This window comes from Poecilia reticulata, chromosome 13 (assembly GCF_904066995.2).
Source record: "Poecilia reticulata chromosome 13, P_reticulata-male-v2, whole genome shotgun sequence".
Classification (NCBI taxonomy): Eukaryota; Metazoa; Chordata; class Actinopteri; order Cyprinodontiformes; family Poeciliidae; genus Poecilia; species Poecilia reticulata.
The window spans coordinates 5,487,667-5,503,919 of NC_088842.1; the positions used below are offsets into that span (position 1 = coordinate 5,487,667).

Genomic DNA, 16,253 nt, shown 5'->3' on the forward strand with positions numbered 1-16,253 from the left:
AGAACAGAACCACATTGCAGCTCGAAGACTTAAATAATTTTGCGGGTTATTTGTTTAGCTTTCTGACCGTCATGCTAGTCCGGGTGAGTGTTTGTAGCTGTGCGCTGCTTTACCTGCTATCTGATCCTCCATATGTCTTTTTTTACTGCAGTGAGCCTCGATGTAGCCAAACTCCGTCAAGTATGGCATTGTTTTTATGTCGTATTAGCTTCGTTGTGTTGATGCATTTTGACGTGCTTCAATTTTCCGCCGCAACACGCAAACTTCCCCAATCACTCAGTGCGTTATAGTTCCACATCGCTTAGGATTTGTTGCTGCGCGTTTGCGCAGTGTGAAGGAAAGAGGAGACCAGCAGCACAGGCAGGTTGCGAAATGAGATGCAGGTGATCGGTTTGTGTGATCGGCAACAAGAGACCGTGATCGGCGATCACCGATCATACACTTTTTCACGGAAATCGGCTGATTATGATCGGTGGCCAATCGATCGGCACACCTCTAGTAATTAGTTAACCTGTGGATACGCATTTGTTAAATTCATCCATGAAGGCAAACAGAGAATACTTACTGTTATGAATAGTCTTAAACTAGTATTGCGTGCATTAAAAGATTAGGCAAATGTTGTCTTTTCATTTTATCTAAGCTTTTAATCATGTTATCTCGAGTCGATCACGCAACTTTCTGTCTTTACCGCATATAAGCAGCAAGAAGAAAACACAGACTTCTTAACTCTCAAAAGAAAACCAAGCCATAAACCAACCAATATCACATTATTTTCATCCTATTCATGCTTTTTCCTCCTAAATATTCTCACTAAAAAGATACGTAAGCCAAGCGTAGTCATCATTCAGTGATACAGTGAACAGTGGACTTAACACAGAGCCCACTGTCCTCCTCCGGAACTAAATAGACTACTGTAATTTTATTATGCCGCTCTAAAATAGTGAAAACACAGCTTCCCACATTATGCAGGGACCCAGAGGGGAAATTGAAGTGTTTCCTTTTAAAATGATTAGCAAGATTTGCACGATTGCCCAAATTTTTGGACAGTCTTGCCAAGGGGTTAATATTGTCTCAATAAACTAATATTTGATACTATGGTGCAAAAGATTTATAGTTGTGATGTTGTTTAGTGCAAAGCATTTTTACAATAATAACCAAAGAGCAAACAACTTCATAGGAGACTTAACTGGAATCTGATTTATAAGAAGCATTTATGAATAAGACACAAAGCTTGAAACATGAAAGTAGCCACTTTGGCATAACAACAAAAAATATATATGAGATAGAAATTCAATTAAACCCGAATCAGCCAAAAAACTAAATTTTTTTATGCAAACAGCATCAGGGTTTTTTTTTTTGAGAGTTGAATCATCAGCACATTAGCAGTAACCACTTTTCAACAGAGGACGGAAATGAAGCAAACTATGAGAAACCTGTTTTCAGCAGTCAATAGAAACAGGATGCAGGTTGGTCAGTGTGGCATTGCCAACATTATCATGGTCAAAGGAAGTTAATTTTCTCAGCCGCCCACCTTTCCAGACACATGCAGAACTCTCAGTCTTTTTAACCCTTGTGCATGCGAGGACTGAGGCAAACGTAGAGGGCTATGACAAATAATACAAGTTTTACTTGTGTGGGGTCGGTTGGACCCCATTTCTACATACAAGGGTTAAGTCAGATATCAAAGAGCTAACCTCGATTCACGTCTACCACCTACTCTGAACACAGTAAGGTACCCAGGTCTTCCATATGTGTTTAAACTGAAACACAACCATTGTGATTTCACAGGAACAAAATTTCTTCAGCTATTCTTTAATGTTAATTCACTGTAATCTGACATTATTTTTTGCTAATTTTCCATTTATGTCTAGACTTCAGAGTGGATATCCTGCTTTTTTGCAATGTTCTATATCTGACCACAAATGTTTAATGCTTAATGCTAATATAAAACTTTACCAGTAGTCAAGTTTGTACCGTAGTTTGATTTCTGCCTTGAAACTCAACTTGAATCAGAGTTTCCCTCAGTGCACTAAGCCTAGCTTTTCATGCCTCCTGGTGCTCTACCAAAAGGCTCAGCAGAATTTCTGGGGGAAAACCCTGTGAATCATTTTAACTTAAAAAAGAATCAATTGAAATGCATAAATACAACATAATTGTTAATCGTCTACCAGGTCTGGGACATGGGGGAAGGTGGAATTGCCTTTCAGTAAACTACCCTGTTGTGTGACATGTAATGCAATCAGTGCAATGTCTGATATTCCAATACTCTTTTAGAGCCACGAAAGGAACTAGACAGTTGTTTTGCTGCAATCCAAGTAGAGGCAAAAAATAGAACTCCAAATTTTGCCAGAAGTGAGAAGGACTCTATGTCATAGCAGCCAGGCAAGTTGAAAAAGAGGACAGCAGAGAAATGTCTTCCACTTTCCTTTATAAATATTTAACAGAAATGAAAACTGCAGTTTATTTGTTCTCCCTGTAAAACACTTTGATCAGGAGGGGGAAATGTATGCAGGTTCAGTCAGTCTGAAAACAAGATTACTGGGAAACTTGTAAAATGAAATCAAAGTACAGTTATTTGATTACAAAAATTGTTTCAGCATCCAGGTGTGCAAGGTCCAGCTCCAATTTTTAATGCAACATATGCATCTGAATTTAGACTTGTTAAACAACTCACATTAGCGAAGGTCTTTCTGGACAATAGGTGAGATATGGATAATTCCAAGTCACATTCAGAAGTTTTAAAACCTTCTCATTGCTGCACTTGCAGTCTTATTTATAGTTTCAGTTCTGGCATAATATCAGTGCATTCTGTGTTTTTTGTTGCTAAGTTCAGTTGTGTGTCAAACAATAACACTTGTTATGCACATATTAGATTTGATCCAATGCGACGATAAACTAATAACTTTTTTTTCTAGAAAAGCGGTGGTGAGAAGCTAAGCATCTGAACAATAACAAGCCCTACTCAGCTACATTACCACAACAATCCAGAAAAGTATTGTTCTATTTTACTTTAATGTAATCGGAGTCAGGTCAAGATTATTTCACATATAACATGGGGAAATGTCTTGTTTTAAGTGACATAATCTGCCAGAACTAGTACTTTTTCATTAATGTTAAGGAATTATTCAAACGTTACCTATAAATTAGTTGTATCTTATTTAAATTGTACCAAGATACTTGCATTAGAAACTAGACCAAAAATACTTAGTAAGATTTTGAGTTTTTGCAGTGAAGGCTGTTCTCATTTCAACTAAATGAACGTGTTGTTTTCTGTGCAACTCACGGGGTTGATTACTGAAGATGATTGTTTAATTCAAGCTAGACATAGCAGGTGAGAAAAGTAGGCAGGGGTAGCTATTGTTTTACCCACTACAGTAAGATGTATGTCAACATTCTTCATGTACTTCCATGAGAGATAGCCCAGCAGATAGCAGAGCACGGTTTTTGACTGGTGGGTGTTAATAATCTCCCACTTGGGTGGTAGGGGGTGGGTCAGCGCACACAACTCACTGTGTGCCCATCCCACAGCTCAAAGGACTGAAACAAATAAGATTGAGAGGTGAAACTCAGCCACACCTGTTTCCCATAACCTTTGTGCTCCTCTCCTGGGGGGTTTGACTGCTGACTGTGCACATCCTGCAAGTATAACTCTTTAATACGGACTATAAACCACAGCGTGTCCCAGTGACCCTCATGTAAGTCACAAAGTGTGATCTTTTCTTTTAGGGAAAAACCCTGATTCCTGAAAACAGCAGAAAAAAATGAGTTAAAAATGTCTCCCTCTGTTCATTCACAGCAGGTAATTAACCAAGGAAATATCTGGAAGCCATTTATATAGCCAAGTTTCCTATGACTCAGTGACTAAAACAGTAAGATCCTGTCTGTCCAAGATTTTTTTTTGTTTGACAGAACATAGCATAAATCACAGTGAGAAAATATTGCTGCTAATATTAGCATTTCAATGTGTTTTCATAGCATTCTCTCATGTCTCTTTCCATTTAAAATGCCTAGTTAATTACATATTAATGCATGGAATCAGAACCAAAGTTGAGGTTAAAAGCAATGGCTGGCCTGATTCTATATTTAAATTATTAGTATTTATTTTCCTAATCTGTCTGTTGCCCTGAGCTCATTTATTAAAACAGAAGATGTATATCTCTAAGGGCAAACTCAAAGACATTAAGACCCATTCGGAAAGCTTTTTCTTTTTTTAAAAAAAGGTTGAAGTTTCCAGTACATAGCAACCTTCTCACACAAGATCAAATCTACAAAGAACTGGGCCATATAGAGTTAAACCTTCCCTTAAAAATATAAGAGTATTTCTGTCAGCCTCAACAAGCATATGACACTGTATTATGTTGTATTTAATTTGCATTTTCATTCATTTTTAATGTTTAGATGAAGGCCATGGTCCAGTTGTTTTACTTTCCTTATGTCGTGGATCAAAGTTGCTAAGGGCTGAAACAATATGTATTGTATTATCAATATCAACAGAAAATATGCCTGAACTTCGATCCAGAACTTCGCGTGGGCCTGTCACCCTAACAAATTTTGCTAGACGACAAATTGTCCCAGAAGAGATTGTGATAAGTGATAATATTGTTGTTTTGAGATCATTTTTAAGTAATATCAAGACAATGAGCACATTCTCAAAACGCAATAAAATTTCAATTCTAATGAACATGTAACACTGGAACATTTTAAATATCCCAAATAAATAAACAAAGCAAAAGAAACAACAAATAAAATGAATTAGTAAGTCTCTAAACAAAATTGTCCTTAAAAGAAAATTTAGTTGAGAGTTATCATTCAATTTTGGTGGAAAGAAAGAGAAAAAAGAGAAAAACAATAAATCATGCAAATGAAAATTATTGAGCTTGTTTTAATTTATGATGTGTTCAGTTTATTATTGGTTATTGTGACAGGCCTGACCGCACAGCATTCTGGGGAATGTAGGCAGATGAAAGGTTTTAACCACTCAAACTCTAAGGGGGCGTTTACACGACAACGATCCAACAAAAACTGCACTTTTGTTCCGTTTTTGTTGGATCGTTTACACGATAACGTTCTGATTACGATCTGTGTTTACACAGTAACGGTACACATCGAAAACGTGTAATGCGCTCGCTGCGCCTAGTTGGAGCTAGGTTCTTTGAAACTTTGAAAATGCGCATGTGTTTAAAAAAAAGTTGTACTTGAAGGCATGTGGATTTCCGTGAGAGAACACGCATTGTGTGTGTCTGATTAGGGCGCATGCAGTTGGAAAAAGTGGGATAACTTTGCCGAAAAACCTTGTTTGAGCTTTCACGGTGTCTGTAGCGGCCCGGACTGGAAGCTGTTTATTGTTTTTACCTTGGAATGGCCAACAGTCTGTTATTCCTATATCAATTTGATAAAATAGGAGTTCCCGCACGTCCCATATCCGTGTCCTCTGTTACCTTTTTCAGCAGTTAAAACAGTTTTATCCGTCGCTAACAAGTCGTAACCTGTTTTTCCGAGCCGCCTTCAAACGCAACATGAACGCTGAGACGCTTGCGCTGGGTTTACACCTGTGAGGCAGCGAATGAGACCTGCTGCTGCTGCGCAGGTGTGTGTTAGAATCATGGCAGCAACCCAGCAAAACGTAAATAACTGCACAGTTTTGCCCCCGAACTAACCGACTGAGTTGAGTAAAGCTGTTGGATGCAGGTGATGATAGCTAAAAGATGACTAGCTAATATCAACACAGCACGTTAAGCTTGTTAACAAGTAGCCTGTAGGCTGCTGGTGTTGTTGTCTATGTTCAGCTACGTAGACTCATTTTGCCCCCCAAAATAAGTCGATGCCCCTCCTGTTAAACTCGTCTGGAGCCGGGCTGGTCCTGGTCCGTAGTTCTCTAGATAAGAGCGCTGAACAAGCAGCCGTGTATTTTGCCACCTGGGCGGTGCGGAGCGGTGAAGAGACGCTGAGGGAACCGAATCTGATGGGGAAACAGTAACACCAGCATTGTGAGTAGTTTCTTCTTCTTCTGTGGATTGTAGGAAGCAGCTATGTTTTGCGTCATACTATGCATGAGCTGGTCTGGAACCCGTTTTCAATCTGTGCCGTTGTTAGAGAAAACATTCCGTGGTTTCGTGTAAATGCACACTACAAACGCAACAAAACTCTTCCGTTTTCCCCCGAAATCGTTGTCGTGTAAACGGGGCCTAAGTTCCAGCTAAGTAAGGGAAGTGGAATCAACTAACACACTCACTCTTTGGTTAACTAGTGAGTTCAAGAGGAAGCTGTGGACAAAAGAGGAAAGGTCATGTCACTAGTTTGGCAGTACTTGTAATGTTAGCTACCCTAACGTAACTGCAAAAGAAAGGCTTGACAAAACATTGTGAGTGTCGCTATAATATTTTCCTGTTATTAGCAACTAAAAGAAATCAGAAATGGGTAAAATTGGTGCTGGCAGGTCAAAACCTAACAAAAAAAAACAAAACAAAAAACAGAATCAGTCAAAGAATTCTGATCAGTGTATCTCTTTTATAGACTCAAAAGGTCCCAAGTCATGTTTTTTCTGTTGTAAGGAATTGTTCTATCAGCATATTGATTTGGCCATCTTCGTGAACCACAGAATGGCCATTATTTATAGTCTGCTTTGATTTTTCTTCCACTGTGTCAACCTTTGTTATAGCTGTTCCTGTCTTCTTTCTATAGATTAAAACTGCTAAACTGTAACCTTTTTTCCAATCCAAGTTGAACTGGCAAATTGTTCTTCTCGTTTTGCACACAAAATGAAGCATTGAATTAAAAGTTCTAATCATGCAAGTGCAGAGGGGGGAGCTGGGGGTGCTTGAGCATCTGCCCCTTTTGCTCCTTGCCCCCAAGTGCCCTTTTGCTCAATTTATTTATTTTTTTGGTATTATTATTTTCTACGACCTCTTCAGACACATAACATGTGCTAAAATTATTATTATTTTTTTTTTTGTACAACATAATAAGCCCTCCGGTCACCTTGTTACCTTTGACCTTTTGCCCTTGACGCATGACACAGTTGCCTCTCGCGCAGTGAGATAAGGCGGCTAACTGGAGCTCAACGTAGCGAATGTTCCAGATTACAGAATAGTTTTTGGTGAATAAAAAAAATAATCGTTTTTGGTGAATAAAGTCGAGTAGACTTGCTACTTGTCAGATGACAGAAAACGTTGAAGTATCGTTTCTGCTTCAGCACAGAGTAGCGGTTTAAGCAGAGAGGTAATGAAATACAACAGACACTGACAGGCCTCTGCGTCTGCCTTTCTCTGAAGAACTACTGAGCGGGAGGAGACAGCCAGGTGAGGAAAAACTGTTCTTATCTATCGATTCAGTATTTTTATCATACAGACATTAGGCTGTTGTTGTTGTGCTATTAGCTAGCTGCTAGCTAACGACTTTGCTAGCAAAGCTAGATAACTACAAAGCTTCTTCCCTGTGTACGAGGCACATCACCCGTCCAAAATCGATCATCTCCATAATGGATATATGTCTTCTAATTTCATTTGCTGTATAATGTACATTGCATTTATTCTTGCGTTAGGTAAACGTATCTTGAAGGAGAATAACACTTAAATAAAAGTCCAACAAGGATATTCATTTAGAATAAAAAATAACTCACCCTGAATTACCATGATAGATATGAAGTGTGTAATTAATGAAGGGGAAAAACTCAACCCAGACTTTAAGTAAGTTTAGGGTCTGGTTCGCAGAATATGAAGTTATTTTTTTTTTCCAAAATTATTCAATGGAATAAAAAAAAAAACTAACCTCAGTTAAGTAAAATAAAATTGTAATCAAAATTTTTGGAATTGTAATGATTTCTTTTTTAACAACAAAATGTTTTGTTTGAATAATTTTTTTTAAATTAAATAACTCATTTTTGTCTCGTGAACTTAAAAAGTTATTTGCAAAACATAAACTTTTATTTGCACACATCAGAAATCTTTTGTTGCGATTTTAGGCCCTGCCCACAATGAATCATAAGCAAAACTTTGAGTCACAAACAAAAACTTAGAACAGGAAGATAAGATTTCTGACATGCGCAAATAAGTTTGTTTTGCAAAACAAATTCACTTCATGAGACAAATGTGTGACTTAAATGTCTAAGAAAGTTTTTTAAGCAAAACTCAGTAGGCTTTTCTCATGGTGAAATGCATTAACAATTAAATTTTTGCTTTTGTTTTTCTTTTTTCTGCAGTTCCACATTAAAGTTTGATGCAGCTCTGCTTTCCTGAATGGACCATCTTCATCTCCACTGCAGCAAACAGGCAGCTTTTTTTTATAGATTACAGTCACTAAAATGTTACATTGTGCCCTTGTTTATATTTTTAATAGTGTAATTCTGTAAAGACAAAATATGTCTGGTGGTCCAGCTCTGATTTACATATCTTGCTAAATTGTGGGTTTGAATATTGCAATACTTCCCTATAACAAAACAAACCTGCAGAATGAAATTACTAATAAAATATCTTACATATGCATAGTTGTATGCTCTGTATAGAGATTTCCCTTAGCTTTGATTGTATATCTCACAATTTTGTAATTTATTGTTTATTAAACTCTGAAAGCTGTGTGGCTTTGTTAATATTCTGTCCTAGAATGCGGTTAGATGGGCCCTTTTATTTTTTTTGAGCACCTGCCCCTTTAGTGGTCTCTGCACGGCCCTGGTTTTAATTAATATCCAGAAAGAGTTGCTTTTTCTGTCTTCGTTTCAAGTTTTTCCTTCACTGTGTTAGTCTTTTACTATTAAGAGACTGCCTAATGTTAATGGGATTTTTTAACCTTAAGCTTGCATCGTTTCCGTCTTCGCTTCAGTCTCCCACGATGCCACTTTTATAGGCAATTTCCATATAAAAAGCATGGCCATATTTGATGTTTGACTCATTTGGCTTCCATTACTTACGGAGGTTATCTTATTTTTATGATAATGCTTATTATTATTATTATTATTATTATTATTATTATTATTATTATTATTATTATTATTATTATTATCATCTGACTATTTGCAGATAAATTTTGTCTTGACTTCACCATGACAGTGATTGTTTACACATTGCAGTACTTCTTCCTAAACAAAGACTAATTTCTGGTACATAAATTAAACTGTTATTTATCTTAACATATTCAAAACATAAACATTACTACATTTAGATATGCTATTTTACCTTAATCCCATTTAAATGCCCATTTTGTAGAGGCAAGATTTTCAGTAAAGGAAGTGACAAATTGAAAGGCTTGCATAGAAAATCAAAAGTTTGGGTAAAAATGTTTTCTGTGACTCCAGAAGAGCGATAGTTGTCATGGTAACAAACCTTTGCGTTAGTTTGCAAATTGTAGAAGAAAAATAGTTATTAGAGAAAGATATCTAAAATTCTGCAAAAGCTAGCCTGGCGTCATGCAGTATTTTATGAATATAAAATTCATAAAATACTGCATGTATTTTATGAATACATGCAGTATTTTGCTGAAACAGTGCATATCTGTTTCAGCAAAGTACACCAACAAAGAAATGCCATGTTCAAGAGAACACCATGCAGTGAAAATACTTTTATGTGCAAACTAAAATGAAACTTTTGGAGCTACAAAATGCATCCAACCAAATCAATAGACTGGAGGTACAGTAGGAGACTCTTTGAGGACCAGATCGTTTTGCAAATAAACATAATTCAATACTGATTTGTCAATAAGCTTGTTAATGTTGTTACTCCTAGGCAACCTGAATTTCCTCAACAACCCTTAGTAGTCAAGTGAAGAAAAAAAAAAACAATACAAAAAATACAAACGAAAGTCAGTATAAGGACGTTTCCACAATCATAATATCTGAACTTCATCTGTAGGCATAGGGAAACACACGGCACCAGTTATTTAGGAAAGGAGAAGTGTGAATGACTGTTTGGGTGACTGCTGATACAGTTTTAGACTTCATGTGTTTGACTGGGTGTGTCTGCACGAGCTTTGTGGCAGGGTGTGGCCTCTTTTGTAGATAAAAGTAGACAAAATCAAATAAAAATAAGGAACCACTCCCCCTAACTTTTGCTTGGGTCCATTGAATATACACTACTTTAGGCGCCTTGTAAAAGTATTCAAACCCCTTCTGTTTTTTGTTTTTTTTTTTTACATTTGCAAACATTTTGTTTGTGGGATTTTATTCGATAGACAAAAGCAAAGGACATAATTGTGAAGTCAAAGGAACCCATGTGATGCTCAACGATTTTTACAAATGAAAATCTGAAAGGTGCACCGTGAATTTGTTTTCAGTCCCCTTAAGTCTGATACCCATAAAGAAAATCCAGCTATAGGGACGTCGGTACAGCTGCTACATGTTTAAAATTGAGACGCTATTTTAGGCTTGAATAGCTTCGCTGATAGGCTAGCTCCTTTTATCACGACTTCAACACAACAACAGTCTTTTCCAGCGTCCCATCAGATTGTTTTTTGAAGCAAAAATGAACCCCCAGTGGGCCAAGGAAAGTGGCCTTGTTGTCCATCACTATTGTCTGCTGATGCCGCTTGTGCATGAGACTTGCGGGCGTACCAGAAACACAATGCAACAGTTCCAACTTAGGACTTTTGTATGTACAAAAAAAAAAAAAAAAAGAAAAGAAAATTTGATTATTGCACTAAAAATTAGAAGTATGTCGCTTGTGTACTGAAAACACGTGAATATAAAAGTTTTGTCTGGAACAAAAATGCGATTACTTGCATTGAAATCTGAGCATGTTAAAATGTTAATTAATCAAAACTAAGATATTAAAGTCCTGACCCTAATATTAAGCCTGGCTTGCAAAATCTGTTTCAGTATACAGCTAATTACTGAGGCATGATGAATGTTTTTTTTTTTTTTCTTGTAGATAAACTAAACAAAATTAGGACTTTGTAGCTGATGATAGATTTATAATAATACATCTATCAATGTAGCATGTGCTCATGTTGAAATGTTTATGCAAACAATTTATATTCACTCCATGACTGATGGATATCCACCACATTTAGCATCCCAAATCTGACCCCTAACCCCACTTAAATGTTCATACAACAATAAATCTGAATACGTAGCATCATCAGAGCCCAGACTAAAGTAATGTATGCATTAGATAATCAAAATATCAAAGGAAACCAGTGCTTAAAATATTTTAAAGAACACAATCTTGATCAAGAACTGATAGAGTGAGCTAAACTCTGGAGTTTTTAGCTCCAATTTCATTAATGGACCACCAGGGAGTTCCCAACGTCTGACAGTCAGTCACATCTGTCGTGGAAAAAGGAAGTAAAGGGTGGAGTCAACAGAAGCTGGTGACCACAGCCTGCTCCCTGAACCCCACACAAAAAAATTCAATGTCCCCACAACAAAGCCCCCCACTCATCTGCTCCTGGCAGATAAAACCCTGCCTGCGTTTAAAGTGATTAAGACCATTCAATCAGCCGCAGCGCTAACCGAGTTTTAGGATCAAATTAGAAGGATCAAGATGGGCCAGACAGCTGTGCGCTCAAACTTACACTCTAAAACATTCATTTGTCCACTAACTTCTGCTCTTCCGAGTCAAAGAAATCTTGCAAGAGGAACCCATTCTTAGATTTTTAAATTTTTAGATTTTAAATATGTGAGGTTTGTGGAAGATAAACTTACAGTAAGTTGTGTTAACTTGTTATTAATTTTGCCATATCAAGAGTTAGGTAAACTAGCGGTTTTAAGTTAGCACTTAAAAAACTGAAATAAGAAAAAGGCGGAAGTGTAGACTATTTCCCAGGGTGCTCAGCGGTAAGTTTTTGTTTGTTGTGTTGCACCGTGAATGAGATGGAAGCGTGCAAATTTGACCTACGTCATGAGTTTTTAAAGGGCCAGCATTATGTGTTTCCCAGGCCCATAAAACCATTCATAGCAGAATCAAGCAGCTATGTTACCTTCAGTTGTTATAAAAATGCTACATAAAATATGACTTAAAAATTTGACTTTGTAGAGTTGAAATTGGGCCTCTGTCTCTTTACAAATTCCTGCTCTTGGAATCGTTGCATTGTGTTTCTGGTAAGTCATCACAACAGTTTTCATCACAACTGTATTAACCCTTCAACGTTTCTGCCAGCGTACCACTGAGAAGCAGCTTGTATTATGAGCTCAGCAGATGTGCAGTTCCACCAGATGTTTGCTAATTGCTGCTGGCTAGTCTGAAGGAGCTGAGTAGGGGAGTCACCAGGGAAGGCTGACCTGTTAGGCTAAAATTCCAAGGAGGAGATGCGCCTCGTAGGCAGAGCTAGGTCCACCAAGGCGTTTTGAACAGCTGAATGGTTGCCACAGGAGATTAGAGAATTTCTCAAGCATGTATGAAGGAATCAAGGCAACAACACTCTAGCTATGCTTTTATTGATGGAATAACATTATAATATGATGTAAAGCTCAAAAAAGTTTATTTTACATAATAATGCCCCATTCATGTTAAAACAACTATCAATTTGCAGTGGTTGAGGATAATATCTTCTCAAAATGCTTAAGTTCTGTTCAAACTAAATATTTCTGAGCAGTTGACTTTATTTGACTTTTCAAGGCAACAAGTGAAGTTTTGCTTTCAAGTTAAACCAAATTCAAGAATTTTACAGTGTACTTTAAAATCCCTTTCTGTGAATAATTGTAACAACAAACAACCAGCGTGTAGATCAATTTCCCCACCTATACTATAGCTTAAAACAGACTATTACTCAAAGTAGATTTAAGGTACAAATGGCATCTCAGCATTAACACTACAATAGCCAGATGAGCCAGAAGGTGATTATCTGTATTAAGTTATAGGACTATCGTGTCAAACAAAAGGTCCTGACCTCAGGTGCCCTGCGCCATGTGGTGATGATGCTATTAACCTCTCCAGGGATCATATCTGCTCTGTCAGTAATTCCTTTTTTTTCCAAATCTATTTCTGACTCTGTAATTTTGGTGGCTCCATTACTCCATTATTTATTTATATTGTGAATCACGCGGCCCCTGAAGAAGAAACCACACGACGTTGCTCTTCAATTACAGACCTCACAGTCAGTAGCCACGCCTCAGACGAATCCCCTCCTCACAGCTCCGTCTCCTCCGAACCAGAAAGTCAAGCAGTGCCTCGGTCACCAAAATTCTCTTTCAAACTTGCATTTCCAGCAAGCAAAACCTATTACAGTTTTTTTTTCCACTAAAGCTGGTTCTTTTCGGCCCAGTTCATAACAAACTTGACCACGAAGGTAACTATGCCTGCATCCACGAGGCACCGAGCGAGCAGCGTGTTTGGATGCTGATCGGCTGAGACTGCAACAGTGTGTTGTTTATCAGCTTTCCACGTTGATTTATGACGCTGTGTTTTGTGGGTACAGACAGAAAAAGAACGGTATGAAGAGGATCCTGCAAAAAAACGTGTTTGGAGAGTGTGTGTCTGTGTGAGATAGACAGAGAGAGAAAGAGAGAGAGAGAGAGAGAGAGAGAGAGAGAGAGAGAGAGAGAGAGAGAGAGAGAGAAGATACAGAAATGGGGTTGGTTAGAAAAAAGTAGTCATTATATGAACAGTTTTGACTAATGTCAGAAGATTTCCTCGGGGGGGCTTCACGATTTCAACCCAGCTCTAATTACAAGCTAAATTTTGCAGATTTTCTGGCAAGATAACATGAGAAAACGAAAGCAACGATTCACCAAGCAGTTATTTAGTGAGCTGATGGTTTCTTTTCCACCATTTGCGTTCTCTCTATGCTTTTTCTCCTTGTTGAACGCTTTAGTCTGGTGATTGCATGTTTAACAGTTTCTTTTCTAAAAAAGAGGCAACCAGAGAAACTATAGCTGCCATTAGTTCGTTTCTCAGTTTCTCTGATCAAATGTGGTTCTGTTTCTTTCCTAGCCCTGACTTTTGCATGACTTTTGGGGACAAGAAATATTTTCAAACAAACAAATTTCTGATTCTGGTAAACGGGAAAAGGCTTAACAGGACAATACTTTTAGCCAGCTGATTAGCAGTGCATAGCATCAGGTGAGGGATGAGCAACACCCGGCTGTATGGCTCAGACAGCTGGAGAAAACGCTGGACGCTCCATGACTTTCTCTGGAGTCCCAACAAATAATTTTTAACCATAGGAATGACAATTTATTTTTAACAGTTTTAAAATTGTAATATATAAAACTTATCTACCATGTCCATGAGTAATAAGGTCCTCTTACAGAATGACAATATATGTCCACCGCAAATGCATCACACACAGGTAAACTTCAAAGATCAGCAATTATATCAAAAATAGGTACAGTAGTACAACTTACACAAAAGAAAAATGTGTATTAAGATTATGTATAAACTGTACAATTCGTCTTGTTTTATTTACGCCAAAACAGATTATTTATGCGGATAATAATACCAACTTTTTGGGGTTTCTGTCAAACAAACTATGCCTGTGTGTAAAAGTGATTTGAAATATCTGTTGTGTTTAGCATCATATACTCTGAACTAATTCAGTTAGTGAGTAAACAATCAAGCAAGGCATGCAGGAAAACTACTCCCTATTTCACGGGTTTGCTGGCATTTATCTCTATTCTCTCTTTTTTTTTTTCTTGCCCTTGGATTCATTGATGAATCCGGCAGTGCACTGTAAGGTGGTATTTACTCAGCAACCGCCTGTGTTTGTCCCCTGTTCCGCCGTGTCCTGTAATCCCAGCTCAAGGGTGGGACACAGCAAAGTTCTCCAGCTGCTCTGCTCGGGACGGGAAGGTGCTCTGGCTGGCAGGCAGCCCAACTTCAGGTCAATACTTCCAGAGACTTTGCGGCTGCAGCAGTGGCTCTGCCTTAAAATAAGTCTCTCCCCCCCACCCCACCACCACCACCCCTCCACCCTGCCACACAGAGAAGTCGGCGCTGCATCCCCTCCTTTTCTGTATCACATAACGTCTCTTTATTCACCCCCCCCCCCCTCCCCATCTGCGACCAACATCTTGGCAAACTTTTCACATCAGGAGCAAACCCTCTTTGCCTACCATAAGTGACGCCCAGATTATTTCGTGTCGTTTCTATTTTTGCCCAACCGCAAAAAGAAAAGAAAAAAAACTGTGCTGGTGCTGCTGCTGCTGCTGCTCAATGGGCTCCAAAGCCATCTGAGTGGGAGAAATCCCAGCCGGTATTTCCCTCACATTCCCCGCATGATGTTAGCTACAAGTACCCTTTGCTGCAAATTGTGTGCATAATCAGCCCTGTTAAATCAGAGTTAGCGGACAAAAGTTGCCACTCGTACTCATTTAAATCTTGCTTGAGGTGGCTCGTATTTAGTATGCAGCCGCTCCGAAATTAACACCGTTTTACAGAGATGGTACCGGAGTGGCATTCAAATGGATGAAGAATCAAGGTTTAGCTAACGGTCAACGGATGCCTGCGGTGACTTTCTGTCGCTCTCAAACTGTGGCCGTCAGGAGATAACGACCTGTCCTATTTTATAGTTAACTAACACATACAACTACCAGGAGCCTGAAAGAGTATAACACGATATGAAATGTTAATCAGTGCAGTGCTGGTCAGTTCAGCTGTGCCGATTCAAAGTAAAGAATGAACCGAAAGCAGCCCCACTGCAACTTCTCTCCGCTACCAAGAAAAGTAGCTCGAGCGAAAACAATCAGAGAAACCGTTAACTCACCGACGGCTCCGCACAGGACGAAAAAGGACGTTAAAAGTCGCATTCCGTTATTAGGTACTGTCCTCCGGTTCGTGGGTCTAGTCTCCATGGTTTCTCCGTGTGTCTGTGCGTTTCGGCACTTTCAGTATGTCCTCCTTTCTCCTCGCTCGTGCCTTCTCTCTCTTTCAGGATGGTTCGGCTCGCGCTCCTGTGGAACTGCTCTCCATAGCAACGAAGCCGCATGGGCTGTACCACTTTTAACAGGACAACAAACAGATCCAAAACATATACGAACTACTAAAAACTACAAATAATAATAATAATAATAATAATAATAATAATAATAATAATAATAATAATAATATTATTATTATAATATTATTATTATATTATTATTATTATTATTATTATTATTATTATTATTATTATTATTATTATAACTGTTATTATTATTATTATTATTATTATTATTAATATTAATAATATTAATAATAGTTATTATTATTAATAATAATAATAACTATTATTATTATTATTATTATTGTTATTATTATTATTATTATTATCGCAATATTACAAATTTTTAAAATATTTTACATTAAAAATGTAAAAGATTTCAAAATTTAGCATTATTTAGATTAAAGTCT

General features: G+C 37.8%; 1 protein-coding gene across 2 annotated transcripts in view; it reads right to left on the bottom strand.

Annotated features, from left to right (window-relative positions):
- The window catches only part of nectin3a (nectin cell adhesion molecule 3a), a 61,937-nt gene extending 46,083 nt beyond the window's left edge, over nt 1-15,854 (bottom strand). The window contains exon 1 of one of the 2 annotated variants that reach the window (XM_008424881.3): nt 15,628-15,854. In XM_008424881.3, coding sequence (XP_008423103.1) covers nt 15,628-15,715 — 88 coding nt within the window. In that variant the 5' untranslated portion in view covers nt 15,716-15,854. The remainder of the gene's footprint in view (nt 1-15,627) is intronic. The other variant, XM_008424880.3, reaches the window with a different exon arrangement.
- Nucleotides 15,855-16,253: the final 399 nt, after the last annotated feature.